This window comes from Motacilla alba, chromosome 1 (genome assembly GCF_015832195.1).
Source record: "Motacilla alba alba isolate MOTALB_02 chromosome 1, Motacilla_alba_V1.0_pri, whole genome shotgun sequence".
NCBI lineage: Eukaryota > Metazoa > Chordata > Aves > Passeriformes > Motacillidae > Motacilla > Motacilla alba.
The window spans coordinates 84,768,286-84,790,836 of NC_052016.1; the positions used below are offsets into that span (position 1 = coordinate 84,768,286).

General features: G+C 40.0%; 1 protein-coding gene across 4 annotated transcripts in view; it reads left to right on the forward strand.

Annotated features, from left to right (window-relative positions):
• The window catches only part of FARP1 (FERM, ARH/RhoGEF and pleckstrin domain protein 1), a 207,128-nt gene that overhangs the window by 25,567 nt on the left and 159,010 nt on the right, over window positions 1-22,551 (forward strand). For all 4 annotated transcript variants that reach the window (XM_038137943.1, XM_038137980.1, XM_038137951.1 and 1 more), the window contains exon 2: window positions 13,083-13,278. In XM_038137943.1, the coding sequence (XP_037993871.1) occupies window positions 13,108-13,278 (171 nt within the window). In that variant the 5' untranslated portion in view covers window positions 13,083-13,107. The remainder of the gene's footprint in view (window positions 1-13,082; window positions 13,279-22,551) is intronic.

Consider the following 22,551-nt stretch of genomic DNA (forward strand, 5'->3'; position numbering starts at 1 on the left):
TGACTTGTTCTTCACCAGTGCAGGACAGGTGGGTCAGGTTGGCTGTGACTTTGTTCTGCAGAATGTCTCTTCCTCTTGGTGTCTCTTCCTCTTGGAGTGCAGGTGAGTTTGCCATCCTTTTGGAGGATGCACACTGGGGTTTTCACAAAATACAAGGGTTTGTGGTTCTAAGGAGTAGCAACACATTGTTTTCACATTTGGTCATTTTTTTTCCAATGTCCCAATCTAAACTTAAGCTGAAGGAGTTCTTCCAAGGATGAGAGCATGACTACCATCTCATCTCATCTCATCTCATCTCATCTCATCTCATCTCATCTCATCTCATCTCATCTCATCTCATCTCATCTCATCTGTTCAGTGATGTGCTCCCTGGGGAAAAGTGCAGACTACTTCATGCAGGCCAGCCAAGATTGCAGAGCCCAGCTGTGTTAGTGACCCTATGAAAATATAATCCTGTCTGATGCTAGAGGGGAAAATTTTCCATACTTGGTAGATGTTTGAATATTCTTTAAGTGGACCGCCTTTCTGACATAGTGATTTAAACCCCTGAAAATATTTTATGCATGAATTTACATAAAATAAAACAACCTGCATAATATTACATCAGTGCACGGTAGATGATCATTTCCTTCCCCTCCCATCTGTCCAACACTGATGTCATTTTTCATCCATTTGTCTTCCCTCCAACACTTCTAGCCCCTTCCCTGCTCCACTCACTGGGCACCAGTGTGCTCCACATGGGAAAGCTTCTGTGTGTGCATGATCCTGAAGTGTGCTGAGCTTTGCACAAGTACTCACCTCCTCCACTGAAAGATGAAGAGACTGGGGTGTGTGTCTGTGTGTGACTGGATGGCTGGTATCAGAGACAGAGGATGCATATATTTGGAGGAGATCTCAGGTTGCTGGTGCCTGTATGGGAGTGAAGAAGTTGGAGGCAAGGTGAAAGGAATTCCAAAAGCAAATCCTACACTGTTTATTTTATGAGGTGTGATTTGGAGGCAGATGCTTCACTTGCAGACCTTGTGGGAATTGAAATATTCATATTCAGGAGTTATGAAAATTAGGGATAGTGTTTTCTGGACTCTCAAGGTAATGCTAGTCATGTGATCTGCTTTCTTTAAAGTTCACATGAGAAGTCAACCCATCTTAATACTTGGAATATCATTTTAGGTCAGATGCTGTTTAAAGAACATGATTAATATTGCAATGCAGAAGTTCATAATGTAAAGCTTTAGTTCTCCCTTTTTGTGATTTACAACACAAGTGTAATTATTTAGTTGCGTTTTCCCCACCTAGCAATCTTTATGTTATTTGTTGGGTGTGGAGGTAGTTCTCCTACCCCAGGGCACTGTTGTCTATTGCACTGTCTGTGAGAAAGCTCGCTTTCCTTGCCTTTTGCAGATGTTGAAAGGGAAGAGTGGCTCAAGATGGTGGTGGCCTCCTGCTTTTAAGGAACTGGACTCACTTCTCAACAGAATTCCCTGCATTGTAAGAAGTTATTTAAACACCCAGAAAATGGTTAAACTCTTAATAAGCTTGAGAAAATTAGCAAGAGTTAATTTTCAGAAAGCCTCATGCTCTGGATGTTGCCTGCAGTCGTGTCTAAAGCAAGCTGTGGGCTGTGAAATACTTGAAGCATAATTTGGCCCTAAGAACCTTGCTTTGTGTGTAGAGAAGCAGTGTACACTGTTTTCATGCTGTTTGACCTGGATCAATAAATGGGTTTCGACTCCAAACTCCTAGTGGAGCCAATGTCTACATGTCTCTTGGACACTTGGGTATTCTGTCTGTAATTCCCCATATAGGAAGTAAGGATATTATGATGCCTCCTCCTCAAACAGTCACGAAGTTAGAATAAGTACCTTTTGAGAGAGTAAATCAGCCTTCTCTGCAGAAGGCACAGAAAGATAATTGTTAGTTCTGTCTTAACAGCAGAGTTCAAGGAGTTATTAAGCCTTAAGGATAGATCAGGGTAGAAAAAAGAAATCCTAAGTGCCTTCCTGTAACTGTGCTTCCTTGTGCAGTGAAATAGGCAGAGTAGTCTTTGGCAGATCCAGGGAGGGAAATTGGTAAAGGTTATGGTGTGCAAGAACAGGAAAAGGGTAAGTTGTAGTTTGGTGACATGCTTAAATGCAAACAATTCCTGATTCTCATCTCTTCCTTGTGCAGTATTCCTTTATTTAAGGAGGAACAGAAGAATCTGTTCTGTTTGAAAATGAAAGCTGCCATAGCAGCTGTAGGGTTTGCACCCTTCAGTGGGGATTTCTGGCACTGGGGTAAGAGATGAGAGCAGCAGTGGCAGCAGACAGTCGTGCTCCTCTGTGCTGCTCTTTCCCTGAGAGGGGGAGACATCTGAGTTGTTGTGTATATGCAGAATAGGGCTGTTGACTTTAGTCCCACTTCTGGAAGGAAATCATAGAATATCCTGAGTTGGAAGGGACCCACAAGGGTCACTGAGTCCAACTCGTGGCCCTCCACAGGCCAGCCCTGAGAATCACACCGTGTGCCTCCTGAGGATGTTGTCCAAATGCTTCTTGACCTCTGGCAGGCTTGGAATCAATCTGGAGGAATCTGTCAGGAATAAAACCTGATGTCATTGTCCATGCAATAGGAGATAAGCTATTTTCTCTCAGATGTGACATACTTTCCCGACCCCCATTTGTCTTGCCTTTCCTGACAATCTTTTTGCACTTTTTGGGACACCTCTTCAGTTTTGGCTTATTATTCTCTTATCTTTCACCTGCAGTTTCACCTTCCTTGCAGAGTCATTGTTAGACACCAGACATCTTGCCTGAATGAGTGCTCCTTCCCCATCCTTGTCCAATTTTTCTTTTTTGCATTTAGTCAACTTCTTCCTTTTTCCTGCCTTGTTTTGTGCACTGCCTAAAGATCCCTGGCTCCCTTCCCTGCCTGTTGCGCTTGCTCTCCCTCCTGTTTTGGGCCCTTGTCCCAGTCTGCTCCTTGGTCTCCCTCAGGTCTGGCATTTGTCCCTGCTGCACTCCAGATGCACTCCTTTCGCTTCCTTGCTGCCCGGGTGCCGGCAGCCCGGCCACGGCCAGCACAGGAAAGATGGGCTCCCTCTGCTCCAGGGCCTGGATCTGCTCCAGAGCCTGGACCTGCTCCAGTTGGGCAGCCATGGAAATGAAAGGAGTCTTGGGCTCCTCTGTTCCCGGGCTGGCGCGTGCTCGCCTGCTCTGCGGGCAGTCGTTGGGTTGCCACTGGGAAAGAGAACAGCACTGGAGCGTGCTCAGCCAGGAGAGGCTCCTGGGAGATCCTGGCTATTGACTCCTTAAAGGTCTTTGCCTGCTGTGAATGTGCTGTGTGCTACCATCGGATATGGGTATAAAAACTGATTTCCGTGTTCAGCATCATCTAAAGTTACGTGAGACTCAGGAGCCAAGGGAATATGAGGAGTATAGTATGTTCTCTGAGGGAGAAGGAAGAGCAATCTAATACCCAAAGTGCCTGCTTTGCCCAGCACAGCAGTGTCCTCTGCCATGCTGCCTTACTGGGAGCCTTGTATTGAGTGAGAAGACCTGTTAAAATCTTCCAGGCACCATTCACGTTGGATTATTTGAAATGTATTATATATTATGTCCCTCTTTCTGCTTGATCTTTCATGTCAGCTTCTGCCTCTTGATATCTGAATTTTAAAAATGGATCTGAGTCCTACACCTGTCTTGCTTGGATTGTAAAGGCTGTTTTGGAGCGTTGCTTCCAATGACATTTCAAGGATGTCAGTGCAGACTGGTGGGCCGCTTTGGCAGTATTTCTGCTATCTCTCCTTGCCAGTGTTGCAAGGAAGAGATTGGTGCTTCCCACTGTCTCCTTTAGTAGTAAAAAATACAGATTCCACGGATAATACTTTTTCACACTTCCAAGCAGGTGAGTAATTAGTTTTGAGATGTAACAAGAAACCACAGGGATGTAATCTGTACTGAAACAGGTTTGTTGATAAAGAGACAATGGTGTGGTTGAACAGGAAAGCCCTTCTCTAGGCGCAGCTTCTAAAGCTTGCTCTAATAGTGCTGTGCTTTGGACTGACTGATGTCAGTTTCCATTGTGAAGTTGGTTACAGTGGGAAAAGAAGTTTGTTCTGCAAACCTCATACATCTGTCTTATGTGAAAACCCACCCTTGTCTGTCTTCGTGCAGCATAAATAATACTCACATTTTAGCCAAACATGAAGTGAGGCTGTACCTGTAGCAACAGTATATCCCTTTATCTCTCACAGTATCTCTGACAGCTGTTCACAGAATAAACACAGTGTTATCAACTATCTAAAGACACAAAAGTACCCAGTACAGGCAGTGTCTGGACTGTGATGCTTAGCATAGGTAGAGTTTCACTGATTGAAGTATTTGCGCAAAGAGAAATGAGTTAGGAACCCAAGGAAGTTTGAGAGTTTTGCAATAATTTTTAAAATATTTTTTGAATTCTTTTAAAGAATGATATAATGCGCTAATAATAGCATAATTTTAAAACACTCTAGGGTAAGTATTATACAATCAGGCATCATGACCCATTTTGTCTCCAGCAGGATGCAAGTGAATATATTGTTTTCTAAACAACAGTACATAAAGCAATTTTTTTCTTCATGCTACAAGTATTTCTTGCTGGTACTGTGTCATTATTAAGTGTGATATTTCTTTGGTCAAGAATAATAAAGGCTTATATAGAAAGACTTAATTTAAAAAACCCAAACAAAACAATCATTGTATATTCAATTACAACAAGCAGTTTTACAAACTTATAAAAAGTCTCTTTTGGGAACAGACATTTAAATATTTAAAACATCAGGAATTCTTTTCTGGTTTTATAGTGGGTTATGTACTAAGTGTAGAACTTTGGCCATAAATACTTTATTCCTGGTGCATAAGCTATCTAATAATTTTGTGGGAGTCTGATCACAAGCTTTGGGCATAAAGGAAACTAGTCAAGGCCATTATGGCCTCAATTTAACATGTTTGGATAGGCATCATCTGTGGCTGCCCAATGCTGAGCACTGATGTCATTGCCTCTGTGGTTTGGAGCCACTGGCCCATAGGGCTGCCCAGTCCTGAGTGAGCACAGTGTGTGCTCTGGAGCTCCTGGGCTTCTGCTCCCTGCTCGTGCAGCACACCAGCCCAAGTGTGGGGGTACCTGGAGTGATGCCTCTGCTGGTTCTCAGCAGGAGAGAGAGCAGGGCCAGGCACACTGACCACGGCATTTTGGTCTTCTGGTAGGGGTCTGTGTGCTCCGGGCAGGGAGAAGCTCCTCTGAAGGGCCACTGAATGCCTGAATTAGTCTCTGGTGCTCAGCAGTTCTCTGGAGGATCTGGCTTGCATTTAGACAGTGTGAATACCTCTCCTGTATACTCATACTTAGTTCAGAGAAATAGCATTTCCCCTGAGCTGTTTTATTTCTCAAAACCAGGACTGTATCAGATTTTCCCCCAACTGCTGAACAGTAGTATTAATGTAGTGTGTTATTTATTCTTTTGACATGTTATTATTTCATGGAAAACGTCTACGTTATGCTTGAAGCTGGGTATGAGTTGCTGGATCCCTTTCAGAATTCTGTTAAATCTGGAAATAAATCAGATTACTTTGTTCTACTATAAGCACATTCGGCTTGGCGTTCACATGAGGTGTTGTATGGGTGAATGAGCCCAGAGCACTCCAGCTGGTGCAACAGCTTTATTTATGCAGAGTGATGGCATGAAAGGGTTTTGGAAAATGCTTTTAATGGCTTCAGGATTGATTTGTGCCACTATTGAACCACCCAACTGCTTAAAGTTCTTATCCATTTCATTTGTGTTTTCTAGTGACAAACTGTAGGCTCAGGTGATGACCCAGTTAATCAGGAAACTGTGCTGGTTGGAGACACAAGAAGTAGAGGTTTTCCTAGACTCTCCTTATAAGTTCATAGCATTTACCATGTGGCAATAAAGCTTCCACAATCTTTCTATTCATAATGTGAAATAGTTTTTAGCCCACATGGTGATGCTTTTATATCTCAACAGTAAAATGCTTTACATCTTCATAAAATGATAACATGTACTTTCTCACTTCTACAACACATTTTATCATCAGTGAAGGATTAGCTGGATGAGTTTGGCATGTATTTCATGTATTCTTTACTCTTAATATTTTTTCTCCCATGGATTTTTTTAAATCACATTTTGTTACTTGTGCGACTGTGCTGAATTTCACTTTTTCATAGGTTTTAGTGACAGAATTGGCAGGTTATGCAAAATAGAAGGGGTGTCAATAAAATCGAGCATGTAAGTATATGATACGTGCTTGCAGTTTCTTCCTGAGCATAATTTGTTATGTAGGCAGTTTTGTCAATGGGTTGAAAAACATCTCAGAAAGCAGGTTGGGAGTTTCACAGTGAGGAAGAAATATCTTCTCCCTGGCCCGAGAGAAAGCAGAAATTTTGTAGAAGAGGTGTGGTCTTGTCCAATTGGGAAAGCAAAGTGTCAGGGAAGTATTTTCAATGGAAAACAGTGTTGAATTTCATGTATAAGTATGTTATAAACACATACATGGTAGTTAAATGGTGATGGAGTAAGTGCAAAGCAAGTGGGAAATATTTAATTCAAATTTTAACTTACCTAATAACAAATGAAGCATTTGTGTGGAAATATCTCCCTCTGGTCTGTTAAGGGATTCACGGCTCTACAAGATCCCTGTTTTGCTCAGACTGTGCCTTTGGATATAAAGGGAAAATATAGTTGGGTGAGAGTCACTAATTGAGCAATTGGAGCTAATCATCCCCTTGGCTTAGCAGATGAAACACTAATTTTTCTTCCAGATGTAGCCAGAATTACCTGTTTGTACAGTGCCTTCAAGTTGGCTGATTTAAAACCTGAATTAAAAACTTTTAAATTTGCTATGTTGGTTTGAATATGATGTTGGCATTCCTGATTCAAGTAAATGATGTTGGTCATGGTACAGGGGTGCCTGGTAGGGGTAGTGAAGGACAAAGTGCAGACAAGTCTCCAGAGCTTGGAAAACAGTCAAAATCAGACAAAAGAGTAACTTGTATGAAGAGGTTTCTGAGGAGTTCCTTTGAGAGGGTGAGTGTAAGAAGTTTTGCTTACTTAATTGCTCACTTACATATGTACAATGGCTCTGCTTACTTGTGTGAGATGCAGAGAAGGAGAAGAGTTTTTTTGCCTTCAATCAGTTTCAAATGCAACGTTGTCCAGAAATGTAACACAAAGTGAATCAATATGTCTACTGTACTTGTTCAATATCACTGATGGCTATCAAAAGTAATTGCAAAGTTGTGGGTTGAAATAAGGTATTTGTAGAACAGATTGGCTTAATTCACAGAGCAGTCTGTATTTGTGTTTAAGGGATGAGGATTTTCACACAGGCAATTGGAAAAGCATAGATTTATCTATCACTGCACTTGTTGATAGATTTACTGACAGGTGTGTGGCTGCGGAAAAAGGATAGCACACATCAAATTTGTGCAGGATGGGACCGTTCTTTGCTGACATCTGGCAGAAGAATTGGAATCTGGGACAGCTGCTAGTGCCACAGAATTGCAGACAGTTTTAGGACCTGAATGCAATGAAGATAAATGAGTTCCAGTTGGAAGCTGAATGGCCCTAAAGCCAGAATCAATGTGGGCACTCTGAATGCTGTACTGAAAGGCTTGCAAGAGGTGTTTTTTATCCTGTACAGTCATAAATGCTCATTATTCTGGACTTTGGGCCACATTATTGGCATACTGAATAGTTGGAGTTTTTAAAGCTTTGTGTTACTGCTCAGGTCCCCAAATTTGACATTGGTTTCAGGCTCCAGCTAGTTTGGTGTTAACTAAGTGTACTCTATTGCTTTACAAACCTGAGCACTTAGTCTGTCCAGCTGAATAACCATCCCACAGAAACTGGGTCAAGGGATAAGAGAATGTTGTTTAGAGATTTTCAGAGTCTGACCAAGATAAGCAACTTTGTGGGCTCTCTTCATTTTCAGTACAGGTGATGAATTTTATTATTTTAGAGATAGTCTTGCATAGCTGAGGGAATTTCTTACTGCTGCAGATTTTAGGAAGTCTGCGGAATGCTGAAGAATCTGATTCCAAGACCTGCTTCTGCAAGTCTCTGTCTAATTTTTGGTAGGCAGCCATGGTGTTTTCTTGAGCAGGAATGTTTTTCAAGATTAATTTTCTTCTAATCTTTAGGGACAGGAAAAAGATAAAAAAGATAAATCTGTGTTTAGAAATTAGGCCTGGTTAAGGACCTCACGCTCCATCCCCTTTTCCACTGACAGTACAGGGGACTAGACATGACCTATCTTATTGACCATACCTCACCTTGAGCCTCTCTACTTCTCACTTCATGAAGCATCCATCACTTACAATGTTAACCTTTTTTGTTTTGAGCTAGAAGACAGTCTAATGGTACAGAAAAACTGATTTTTTATTGCCTTCCTTCTCTATTGAGTATTGTGGATGTGAGCAGAAAGGGCAGACAAGAAACTGAACACAAATCCCTTCCAGCAGCAAGGTTTCCTTTAGAGTCTGAGTCAAACTTAGTGGGATGCACTCTGCTGGGAGCAAGCAGAGAAACAGACACCCAGCACCTGTGTCTGTACTACTGCCCTTCAAGCTTGAGCTATTTTTCTATTAAGAACTTTTCCCATTTCTTTGCTTCTGCGAAAGTGCTGGGTTTTATCAAAGAAATTATAAGTTGGACTTCACTGATCCTTTTAGGTCCCTTCCAAGACAGGATATTCTGTGATTCTGTGATTTACATGAATAATTTAAATTTTTTAAATCACCATATTTGCTTTGTACAGTTCTGCCAGGGACTTGTGGAAATTAGGTGGGATAATAGTTTGCAGTATAAAAACCTGAACTGTACTGGCCCTCTGTCTGCTTCCCATCATTTCAGACTGAATTGTAGTTTCGGTCTTCCTGGTCCTGTTGCCTTGTTATGCTATTACCATTTTTTAATATGGGTTCAAGATGCTTGATTTCATTTTTGTGGTAATTCTGATGCACTAATGAAAAAGCAGCATCACTGATAATTTATGCTGCATGTATAGCATTTTCTTTTACTGTAGGTGTACAAGCCTGCTATGTGCTTTTGGTAGGGCTATACTCACACCATCCCACCATGCCTCAGGCTTCCCCACCTTTAAGAGGAGTGTCCTGAGCACTGTGCTTCTTTGTGTTTCATGCTGTGGAAATGTGCCATAAGGGAAAGCAAAAGAAGTGGAAAGGGCCTGGATATGTGGTACCACTGTCTTCCATAACAGGAGTCTTCAGGCTTTGGGAGCCTCTTGCATCAAATTCCGAGCCCTGGAGTGACCTAAAGAGCAGAGTAGGTGAGAGACAGAGTGGCATCTATTCCAACATACTGCTTCTGTTTTCCTCAGTATTTTGTAATTTTTGTAGCCCTTTATTCCTGCCCCTGTTTTCCCTGCCCCAACCCCAACAAGTGCTGTTTATACTCGCAGCTCCCTTTAGACTGAGTTTGATGCTTTTTTCATTCTGCCAGAGAAAAATATGTGGAAATTTTAATTGGCCAGAACCTTTCCAATACTATAAAATGTGCCTGCTTTGAACATGGAGAACTGAGGTGGTTTTATGCTGAACCACATTGTGGCCTTTGTCCAGCTACTGCATAAGTATCTACAGACCTTAAATTTTTAATCCAAGCATTTAGTATCTGTATAAAATGGTTATTAATGTGTGATTAGAACAAAACAACATCTCCTAATCTATCTAATGGCATTTGTTGGGGTTTTTTGTGTCTTCCAGGTGCTGTAAGCAGAGAAAGCTTTAGTCAGCCCAGTGGCCTGACAGCAGCTGGCTGGGCTTAGCTCACCCTGGCATTGGATTTTCCAGCCTGCCGAGAGCTGATTTAATTTGCTAACCCAGCCAAGAACAAAACACTGAATTGTTTTCTTTTGAGTTAGAGAGGTGCCGTGGCTCAGTCTGAGGAGGGTGAGAGTCAGTGCTCAGCATCAGGCGGGACTGTATGGGTGGGAGCTGGGAAGGAGCAGAAGGGGACAGGACTCCCCCATGGGCAGCTCTGCTGTCTCAGTAACTCTCCCCTCACACAGGTTAAGATACAGGTTCATTCTCTGCAGCAGACTCTCTCCATCTTGCAGGTGCTACAGCACTACTGAGAACGGCACTGACGTCCAGTGAACCTGCAGCTGAAACAATAGACTCGATTTTGGCCCTGGGTTTCAACAGCTGTCAGAAAGAGCAGGCAGAAACTCTTAATTTTCAGAGTTCAGATGAACTCTTTTGTTTGCTCTCTGCTTCTGTACTGGTTGTCTGTCTCAACATGTTTTCCTTAGAGCTGCATATGCTAGAATCTGGTGATTGCTGCTCTTTCTTCTTGACTAATATGTTCCCCAATTTACTGTCGTCTTTCTACTTGAGTGTCTTTGAATTTCTCTGTCATTTGTCCAGACCTGATCCATCTCTTCATCATGAGAGACATTAGGCATCCTAATCCCCTCAGGTTTGCTCAATGTTTGCTTAATACTCTTCGATTGCGTTCTGTGACTTTAGTTCACTGTCTCCTAGATCAAAGTGATATAAAGGTATACAGCTTGACTGGTGTGCTGTGCTATTTTAGAGAGGGTAATTTTTACATAAAATTACCTCTTACATAAAGGTATAGTAAAAATATTATGCTGATGTTACGACAGCAGCATAGTGAGACTAGTGGCGTACAGAAAAAAAAACACCCTAAATAACTTCCAGTGCAGCATGCTGATGTTCAGGCATATAGGTTAAAAATGAAAGGTCTTCTTTTAATTTTCCAAGTAGCAGATGCTTGTGATCAGGGTAGCCAGTAGTTCTTAGATCTTTGCTTCCAAATGAAAGTGTGCATTTATAACCAAATGGTTAAATATATATAGTTAAATATATATATATATATATAACAAGCATTTCTATATTACTAACTTAATAATAGTAAAAAATCAGCTGTAAATATGGAGTGGTTCTGCTTGTACCTTTCCTCCATGATTTTTTGGCTCCTAAATTTGGGCGGTTTTGATGTGTTTCATAAAGTTTATTGGCCTGTCTGATTGTGTGTGTGGGCAACTGTAACATATAGTCAGAAGAACATTTATAGAAAGGTTCAATGTCTGTAATATTTCCTTGTTTCCTTGCATGGATTATTTAATGGTGTCACTTGAACTGACTTGATTGATTCCTGTATTTATGATTTAATGGAAAGAACATAGCCAAAAACTTCTGTAGTAACACAGCAGTTGCAGATGTCCTGTCTGCCCTCTTGGTGCTGGCTGGGGTATGTGGTGACTTCAGAAGAGCTCCTACTCAGGCCAGAATCTTTGTGCACTTCTGGACTGGGTGCCTGTGCTACCTTCTTAGATGATCCTGTGTAGTCCACACACAGGAAAAATAGATTAATTTGCAAAGAGGCCTGAAGTCTTTCTATGTAGAGCTTGGTGTCTTTTCTTTTGGAATTCCTGCTCCCAACTGAGGCCTTCTTGTTGGCACTGCTTGTCTTATAAAAAATATAATTTCATTATTTTTAAAGAATGAGATAAATATAATTGATTCTTCATAGATTTTTAGATTGCAGTGATAATTGAGGAAAAATTTGCCTCTCTGGTAGTGGTTGGCATGGACTTGGGTAGGTTTCACTAGTATCTCTCTGACCTTGATGGGCAGGTTAGTGCTGAATCGCTGCAAAAGCTTGCCTACATTTTTTTATTCTCCTTCACTTGTGCCCGTTGAGCTGTTATTTAGAAGTGTGGGATCCATAATTTTTAATTCTCTTCCTTCTCAGCTAACATTTCTTTTAATCCAAGTGCTGGTTTAAATTTTTTTACGCCTAGGTATTTACTGTGTAAAAAATCTGTGGGAACAGATTAGTCAGGACATGGAAGAGTAATGTGTAGTAAATAGTGTATCCTGCCAAAGACAGGGCTGTTTTTATTCTATCCTTATGGTGGGAACTGGTGTCTTATTACCTGTCACTGTTCTTTATAGAATCCTGTAGAACTGGTGGTGCATTCACAAATTCATAGGCTGTCTTGTGCTTCCTTTTTTTCCCATCTAGGCTTCTCAATAATTGTAACCTCAGAGTTAAAGCCAGGCAGTGATTGGCAGTACTCTTCTTATGCCTCTGTTCAGCTGGAAAGTTACATTTCCATTTGTGCCCATCTATGTGCTACATGTTTTGGTCGTTGATCACGGTATAAAAGTCATGCAGAACGAAAATGCATTTACCAAGAAAGATAAATGGACAGTAGAAGTGGGTTTCATCAGAAATCCATCTAGAATGTCAAAAAGCAGGGTAGGAAAAGTGCAATAAAACTCTAGTGTGATGTGTAACATTCAACAAGTAAAACTAATGGTGCTTGAATTAAAAAATAAGGTTAAAAGTTGTGCCAATAGTGAAGAATTTTCCAGTCAGTGTTGGCTTTTTTTCTGGCCTCCCAGTAGCATGTCCTCACAGTTCTTGGCTCATCAGTGGGATTAGGCCAGGCCCCAGATCTAAAGCAGCTCTGGTCCCCAGTTTATAGTTGGTGTCATCTTGTACTCCTTGGCTTTCCTGCTTCACAGACCCTTACCCTTAAGGTGGCCGCTGCAAAGTGCCAGAGAAGGCTGGAAGGAAACAGTGCTGATGTAGGCAGGAGGGAATGATGGTCAGCAAGTGCTGAGTTGTCTCACTTGCTCTTCTCGCCTTCCTGCCTTCTCTGGGAATCCTGTCTGGGGGTGATAACAGCCTGATTCATAAATAATTTAAAATTTACATAATTAATTGAAATCTGGGTTCTGTCGTGCTCTGTTTCCAATGTGGTCTTGTTTACTTTTCCAGGAGAAAAGGAATAATTTTCCCTCGTGCAGTAGCGTAGCCTGTCTATCAGCCTTACCCCAAGGAGGTGATTAGGCTGTGTATTTTGAAAAGCATAAAGTTGGCCTGATTTTCTGGTCTTCGTATGAGACATTAAGAAAAAATTGTGATGGCTCTTACTTGTTGTTAATGGTCATACAGTTTACTATCTGTAAGCATATATACCGTGATGCTTATGTGCAAAACATCTTTATGACTGATACAGTCTTCTTTGCCCTTATTCTTTTATCAGATATAAGAAACAAGTTTCCCTAAACATGGGTGAAACTGAACAGAGACCAACAGCCGGATCCCGCTTAGGAGCTCAGGAAAATGCTGGCATCAGTACTTTGGAGCATGGACAGAAACCACCTATGACAACTCCAGGAAAACTTGTCTCTATCAAAATTCAGATGCTGGATGACACACAAGAAACTTTTGACATTCCGGTAAGGACATGGAGGTTGGGGTGGCCAAAGATTATTCAGGCATTTCTGATGATGCATATTCTCAAACCAGTTCTCTTTTTATTTCAGCTTTTGATTCTTTTGATTATTTTGATTTATTTCAGCTAGTGATTGTTTGGCTAGTGAATTCGTGTTGCAGAGAAAATGTCTGTTGTGTATATCAGCATTAAATACATCGTGGTGCAATACAATAGCATTAAACAGGGAAGTGGACTGTAGATTACAGTTACTCATTCTGTTTCTGTTTGAACAGCTTCAAGAGAAGTTAAAGTCCTTGGGGGGCCTTTTTATTCAAATATTACATTAGTGCTTCCCTCTGCTTTTTGCAGTTGATGTATTTCCTTGCCGCTGTTTTGCTCTTAATCCAGTAAACTGTAGATCTATACAGATTTTTTTGTCTTTCCTCTGGTAATTCCTTAGGATATTAACTTGAAATCATCAAAGTTTTCAGTAATTTATATCACTCTTACAAGCACTGAGTGCTCTCACAGAAGTTGAGTGCAAGGAAAGAAGCAAAGCAGTCTCATCTGAAGTTTCTCTGTACCCTGTTGAGATTAATCTGGGTTTGTCCTTGCCAAGGAGCTGCTACTGCTTTAGTGTGTGGTTGTGATCAGTAGAATCAGTCAGAATTAGTTTTGATACCAAGACTGATGCAGTATCACACAATCTATCTGTTGGTAGCCACTAATGATTTTAACATGCCATGCTTACACAATTAACGTGAAATGTGGTTGAACATTGCTGCTGCTATGGAAGTGTACTGGAATGTATAATTTTCAAAGTCTTCAGGCTTCAGTGAATGGGAAAGCGGAAACCTGAGTTCAAATTTCATCCTTTGTTACTTGCATTTTCTGTAACTATGGTAATTTTCATGCCTTCATTGGCTCAGATTTCCCTTCTGTAAAATGGAGGATCACCAGCGAGATACAGAGGTCTTAGACATATAGTGCCCTAAACTGTATGTTTAGGGGAAAAATGTTACCCTTGTACTAACATGAAGGAATTCTGATTATGAAAATTATAATTAAAAAAATGTTTATAATGTTTTTATGACCTGCTTATGAGGTTTGTTTGTCTATTTTCTGTGTGTACACGCAGACACTTCTTGATCTGCTCTCTGCTGCTGTTTGTGATCCAACTGCAACTATGTGTTCAGTCTCAGATTTTATTTTAGTGGAAGGTAAATTCTCTGGGCAGGCAGGTCATGGGTGAACTGAACTGCCATCAAGCAAAATGCCCATGAGTGTAGCAACTTGTTACACTTTTGTGCCTTTTAGAACACCTGTCAAATATCCATAGCAAACAGTCTTTAGGTAAAAGCAGTCTTTAGATAATTGTTGCTGTTCAAAAGTGTAGTTATAATTTAAGTAATCAAAAACTAATGAAATTTTGGTGCTCTTTATGTGATATAAATATCTCTATTAATCCAGAGACAAGTTTGGGGTTTTTTTAACCCATCTGTAGATGCTAATTCACTGTATTTTGAAAATTGAAAATTATGTGGAGACACTTCACAGAAACCATTTCAGGTCCATTTAATTAAATTGTTTAGAAGAAAATATAAGATTATGTGGATGCAATGCACCCTATAACTCCAGCTTTGCTTCTGGGAGTTTGAGAAAGCAGTATTTTTTGGTCTTTAATATTAAAAGATATCAACATTTCATTTGTTTTTAACTTCAGCAACACTTGGAAGACCTGGAGATATTAAAAACTTTCTGTTGTGATCACTTCAATATGATTGTTTTCAGACACTTTTATTTCATAACCATCACTATTGAAGGAAAGCCCAGTTGGTTTGAAAGTCAGACCTTGTGGTAAAATATGCAGGATGCTTAGATACAAAATCTTTTACAGCAAATCTTTTGTAAAGCCTTTTGTCTTTAACCTATGCATAATAAAATGGAGGAATGCATGTTGTTTTCAGTCTGCTCTAAAAGACATTAATTGTTTTAGTCCTATCTCACAAAACTGATTAAGTTTTAATACATCTGAATTGAGATGTTTATTCATGTTGGAAACCCCATGTTCCTATTTATAAGCTTCATGTTTTTAGCCAAATTGGTGCAGTATACACAGAAAAGGAAAGTGATACCATTTCAACAAAATATTTTAGGAGCAGCAAGTGTGGCCGTGGGCAGAAGACGTTAAACATACATGCCTAAGCACATCTGTGGGTTTGCTTTTCAGTGGAGAATTAAAGGCTTTTTGCGTGGTTGAAGATCTGAACTACTCTTCCCAAAACCTGAGCTGCTGTGATTATGAAAATAACTTTGCAAATACGATAAAAGTATAAACTGAGAAGGATTTGTGTTTCCTACAATTTCAGGAATTTTGCTGCACAAACCTTTCTGTGTTAGCAAATGAGCCATACTTTGGGTATGATGCTTTGGTTATTGATGCTTGTAGCGTGTAGGATGATATGAAGTTTAATGATGCCAGTTTATTATTTTCTCATGAAGTCTGCGTAAAAATGGGAAGAGATGCTGGTACTACTTCCTCCTGAGTTTGGGGGAACTGGTGAAGTAGTTGGGACTGCCAATCTGTCTGGTCCTACCTCTGTGCTACTCTTGTTATACCTCCAGCACCATTGCCCCATTAGCTGTAAGATCTTATCTATGTAGTATTTTTATTGGCTTTTTATTGTTTGAACATTGTCATGGGTTTAGGTTTTTATTGTGTGCTTGTTTATTTTTTTCTTGTTTATTGAATTTTGGTTTGTTTTGTTTTTAAATTATCCTCTAGGAGACATGATTCAATATCCTTGCTCTTAAGCAACCCCTTTTCTCACATTGTATACAGATGACTTGTTACTATGAGTGCCAAATCCATCAGATTTTTATGTCTGTTCTGTATATAACAAAACAGGAGGAAAATATGACCTACTTCCATTACCCCTCAGTGCTGCTGCTCTTTGGGCTGTTTAAAAGTAAAGTAACTCCAGTGTCATTTGAGTTTCTAAAGGAAAATTAATTCTTTAGGTTTTAGTGCTTTGACGCCACATAATGATACCATGTTTGGCTCACTGTATTACTTCTCACAAGAACAAAACCTGAAATGAGAAACAAAAAAGAGAAGAGACATCCACATCCCTCTATATGGACCCATAAATTATATATATTTTCAGTAGGGAAAATCCCCACATGATATGTGGAGAGAGTTTGTATGGAAGACTTGCAAAACAGAAGCCACAATAAAGGCCTTTTTATCAATTGTTGTAAATGGAATATTGTAAAAGAAAGGGATACATAAGGAAAAAAATCTTCTATGCTGCTTGCTGTTAACAAACAGTATTTTGTTGAAGAATCTTTCAACATTCCTTTATTTCAAAAAGCTAGTGAAAACTTGAATAGATAATCTTGGATTCTTTTACACACATCCATGTAGCTGGTTGGGTACACATGCTTGAAGGAGGACCGGGAAAGGTAGGCACTGCTATTAAAAAAAAAATAGATTACATTACTTTGACTTTGTATTTCCTGCCTTTAACATATAAGGAAAGTATAAAATTCATCAGTTATCATTTTGGAGCACATTTGTATCTCTTCAGCTATGAGAAGACAAATTATGTAGAACAGCCTTCCCTCTTTTCAGTTATTCAGCATTTTATGACTCTCTGTAGTTTTTAGTTTTAGTTTTTTGTCTGCCACAAACTCCCAGACAAGAGCTAGATGTCAGCTGCAGTTGCAGGTGATTAGTGCCTGAAAATCAGGCCATGAGTCAAGAGTTCATGATCATCCATCACTTGCAGCTGTTGGTCATGATGTTGCATGCAAGTGTGGAAAATATTTCTCCCCTACTTTTTGTTTCTAATTTCCACTTTGGCTGTATTTACTGACAAATTAGTTAGATATGCTAAGTGGAGACTGCAGAGGTCCAAAATACAGCGTTCTGTTTCAGCCAGTTATGAGTTATGGCTATGTGATAGAATGAGCAAATACGTTTCCTTTCTGCATGGTAAGAGGATGGCAGCTTTAGCTAAAATTGTTAATATGAAGGAGGAAGAACATTTTCCACCTATGTACACACAATGATAATCATATATAGATAGATCTTGGGCACTTTGAAAGGTAGACACTTCAACCTGAAGACCTGCAAAACTGCACACTGCAAAACAGAGGTTGTGTGTTATATAATAGAAGGTGGAGATGTACAGTTCTGTACTGCTTGATTTTCCTCTGCTTTTATTTCTCACCTAAGTTAGTTGAAAGAGAACAGGATTGATTCTGTAAAGCCACAGCAAAACTTAGATTTTCATATGTTTGTTTTGATATTATCCCCCCTATAGATTTAAAGCAGTTTAAGTGGAAATGAAATACAGTTGTTAAAGAACAGTAAAAATAGTTGATGATTGCATCTACTTCAGATCCTTCTGGGAAAAAAAACCCTTTCATGTTTAGTGTCTATGCCATTTATATCATATTTACTTTTATAGTTGTTTCATTGCCAGAAGTAATCTGTTTTAAAACTTCTCCTGAATGCAGAGTCAGTGTAGTTGCTGTCTAGGTAATGCTGAAGACAAGACTGATTCTCTGGTTAGACTGCCAGGTTGATTTGGTGACTCAGACCAGGTTTAACCCTGACTGATGTGATACTTGCTGCTGATCATGTCCTGCTCTCTGGGTGAATGAAGCTGATGTGACTGGGATGATGCTATTGATGCAAAATTGCAAGTAAGAGCTGTTTCTCTCTTTTTGGCATCAAAGGTGAGATCAAAGTATGCCACAGGAGGTTAGGATTCTTCTTTTGGTTAGGATCTGATTTCTTTAATTAAAACCAAACCAAAGTCTTCTTTATTGTGTCTGCAAGAGAATAGTTGCTTCCTTTTTGTGGCTGACGTTTGGAAGGACCAAAACATGCTTGCCTGTCCGATTACTCAAGTTTATTAAACATCTGTTTTTTGTATTGTGTCAACTTCCTTTCCCTTTGAATATATTCAGGCTTTGTGAAATGTGCAGGGTCGGAAAATGTCATCTGCTTTGGGGGATTAACACGGGTTTCTTAAGCAACAGGAGTCTCTTAATAGAAAGCAGGGTAAAGGTGTAATCCTCTGTAAACGTCACTTGTAAACATTTCATTTCAATTTGCTCTTCTCTTGGAAGAGAAAAGCTTCAGATTACTTGAGAATACAGAATAAAGACCAAATGGTCTTGGATCTACAACTATTTATCTTCCACTGGAGTTTGGATGTAGTACCTTGGCAGGGAATTTCTCTGCCTCAATCCCAAATTTTTCACAGAGAAGGACTTCATAATCCTCTTGGGGTGTCTGTTTCTTAAGGATAATGTTCTGGGTGAGGGTTTTTTTTGTTTGGCTGGTTGGTTTTTTTTTTTTTCATGCAGTCATATGATGGTGGTTCATATTCCCATTGTGGGGAAAATGCTGTCTGTTAACTGTTCTCCCACCAGCTTCAAGCCAGAATATGTGCCAGGAAAAGCCAAATATTAGAAAGTCTCAACAGTTAATAACAAACATAACATGTGCTTTCTGATAAATCTCCACCAGTGCTGTGTTACCTATGAGATTCAAAATTTCAGCCACAGATTTATAAATGCTTGAATTATTTCTGTTACATTTGTGGGTTATGATAACTGCCTTGTCCTCTCCTCAATATGCAGTTATAACCAGTGAAATAAACAATTTATTAAAAAGAGCATGAGACAGTACGGCGATGCAGAAAAGTAAAATAGTGTTTTATGCTTTCTTAGCCAGCTTCAACTTCAGTTCAATTATGAATTGCTTTTTTTTTCAGCTTAGGAAGTGAACAGCAGGTCAAATGTCAGTTATTCATCAGTCTGAGACTTTCTTTTCTTCTCGTGCCTGAAATTATTTGGCCATTGCTGTCAGACTATTTCTAGTGAATATCAAGCACTTAAATATTCACTAATTGTCACGCCAGCTCTGCTGGGTCTTCTGAAATTACAAGAAAAGTGATTTTTTTTTCCCCAACCCTCAAACACATCAGTTGTATTTTTTCTTAGCAGAATATTGTTAGTGGCTACCCAGTAAACTAATTTTTGTTGACAAATGTTTACAATGTCTTTGTTGAAAGACAGGGTATTTTAGTGATGTGTGTTAATAATTTATGTGCTTTTCAAAGTGGGAGAGAGAATAATCCACAAGCAAACTTCTGTAACCCGAGGCAGCAGACTGTTTAAGCTGCTGATTTCTTTGTTAAGATTCTGTAGAATGAATAGAATAAGTGGGAATGTAATTTTAAGTGCCAGCAAATCCAGTCCATTCTCAAACTAGATTGATGTATTTGAAGATATCTGGGAAATGCATGTAATTTTCTTGAATGAATTAGCCTAACTTGTAATCATGGAAAGCTTCTCAAATATTGCCTTTTCACCTCTCTTGCTGAGCTGACTCACCAAGTCATGCAGCAGTGTGTGAGCCAGCATAAAGCAGAGGATGGAGCTGGCACAGGAAGGGCAGCTGTGGATGCAGAGGCATTGTGGGAGCATTTGTGGACTCTGCTGCCCTGACTGAAGGGGTCAGTGAAATGATGCTGTTAATTTTGGTAGTAGTGTCTCTGCCTGTAAGTTGGTTTGCACTGTACTGCTGAGACTGGATGGATGATCTGTGTGGGGAGCATGGGCATTCTCCCCAGTTACAGGGTGTTTCCTTGGGCCACCTGTTTGGAGGTGACAAATGTCCCTGGAACAGTGGGCGGTGTTTGCCATCTCTCCTCTTCAAACTGTCGTGTATGGGTGTTCAGTGGTACAAACTGATTTTGCTACCTGTATGTTTTCCTGTTTCAGGGGTGATGGGAGGGATGTTCTGCCTCTGGTCAGAGGCAGGAGGAGAGCTGAACTGCTTGTTGTATGCATCCTTCCCCTGAGACTGAGGTTCACCTCTTCCATCCTTGAAATTTTTAAAAGCTAGATGTCAGAGTCCCAGCTAATCATTTTCATCCATACTAGGGTGAAAGTATGGTACATTGAACAGGCTGCTCATCGTGCCTGTCTTAGATGTGTATTTTAGGATGAGATTAATTGCTCTCTGGAGGTGCTTGTATATCCCTAATGTTGCTTTTTCTGTTCTAGTAGTAACAGGAAATCATAGGCTCATTTAGGTCAGAAAAGGCCTTTAAGACCTTTGAGTCCAACTGTATTTATGTAGCATTTAACTATAAAACAGTGTCGTACAGTTTAAAAAACTTAAAGGAAAAATGCTGTGATATATTATTTGTAGATCCAGTGTAGATGTGGATCCCTCATACCTGAAACAGATCAGCTGGATATCAAGATAAGGAACATCTTCACCGCCTGCATGCAGTCAAATGACATAGATATAATGGTTGTCATCATCAATAAAACCAAGCAGAATCAGCAGCCAAGTTCTAGCTCAAATTGCTTGGTTTTGTTCCCTTGCTTGGTTTTCTCATTTGGTACCTCTTGTTCCTTCCTTTGTTCACACTAGGACATGCTCCCTTATATTGCTTATCCTTTTTGTTCTCTCTTCCTCTCTGCAGCTCTTTTGGAACTGCTGGTTCATTTCCTTCCTATTGGTATTCTCCAAAGAAACAGGAGACAGCAGTGTGGAAAGATGCATTAGTCCTGGGTGTACCTCCTGGGTCTTCACCCAGCTTCTTTCTGCGATGGTGTTCTTCTTCAGTGCAGTATCAGGTCTCTCTATTACAAGCCATGTGCAGTGCTGCATAGGGGAGAACGTGCTCATCACCTGGAAAGGCTGTATGTACAGTCAGAATTAGGGATGCTTTCTACAATGGCACAGTCACATTCTCATTCATACTCAAACTCTGAGAGTGGGAGGAAATATCCAATTTTTACTTAAGATAATTTGTGGTTTGAAAGCGAAATTTGACTAGCTTAAAATTATCTGAAAAAACCTTTGTAGCTAGGATGCAGTGATTAAAGGAGTGTGTCTTATCTTGGTACAGTATAAAGGGCTCCACCAGTTCCCAGATTTAAAAGCCTTCAGAAACTTATTAGTATGCTGCTTACCTGTAGACTTATCTGCCCTGCTCCAATGAGCTGCTTCCACCAAGCTGCGATTACAATACACACGCACAATTAAATGTTGTCTTTTGCATGCCAATGTGTAAATCACATAAAATGCGTAGCTGAAAATGTCTGCCAAAGCTTTTGTGTGTATCTGAATCAGGCTACCGTGTTACAATCGTTCTTGGATAAATATGTCAATTTTTGAATAAAAAGTGATGTATGAGGCACACATCAAGAGCCAGATAACTCAGCAAATGCAAACAGCAGTCGCGGAAGTAGATTACAATATCTCCTTTTCTTATCCCCATCCCCAAAATGGAGGCTTTGCTAGAAATTGCACAAACATAATGCTGCCAAAATATAAATAGCAAATGGTGAATTATGACTTAGTGCCAATTTGCTTTTTGATGGCCTGTTGGCAGAAGCAAATATTCATGCAGAGCACAGCAGCAGGGAGTTTTTCTTCTCATTTCTTTCAGTGTTACCTTCTCACCTGGTTTTCTGGTTGAACCTGCAGTAATTTCTTCTTTTTTTCTTCAGTTTGCCTTGCTTTTATAATTCTAGTCTTGTTCTCATGCCATTATATTTTCATACGGTTCTTATTGAATTTACAATTATCTCTGTTTAATAGATAGTGGAGTACTATGTGTTTGTGTGTAGATATTGTATAGCATTCAGAGGCTAGTTCTTCCTGCATAAAGGGGGACCTTTTGCTCTTCAATGACTCTTCACATTTCATTGCTTCATTCCCTGGTGCAGATGCTCAGTTTTATTCCCTACTGTTGTCTCATCCCCATCTAATGTCTGACTTTTGTCCTTTCTTAGTGAACATTCACCTTTGTATCCTCTGTGTGGACAGGTCTAAGCACAGCTCCTTGTAGAGCTCTCTCTCTGGTCTTTTGCAAGGGGCACATTTGGGCAGAGTGGCAGGTCCTGGAACTGGAGTGACTGTGATTTAGGGAACACCTTGCTTTCTGCTTGCTGGCAGGGATGAGCCGGATCCTCATCCACTTTACATTGTCTCTGGTTGACTGGAGTTACTGGCCATAAGCTGGGTTACATTACATGGTGCTGTCATCCAGGAGTCTCTCTCAGAGAGCTGCCTTTTGAAATGAATCTCAGATGCAACCATTTTGGTGAACAGAATTGAAATAAGAGGGATTTTGCAGAATTAATCAAGGTAATACGTGTAAACTGATATAAGAGAGAATGCTTTGTCAAAGCTTTAATATAAAGATACAGCTTAGCAAATATAAAAGGACATTTTCAAGTCGTTTTTATTACT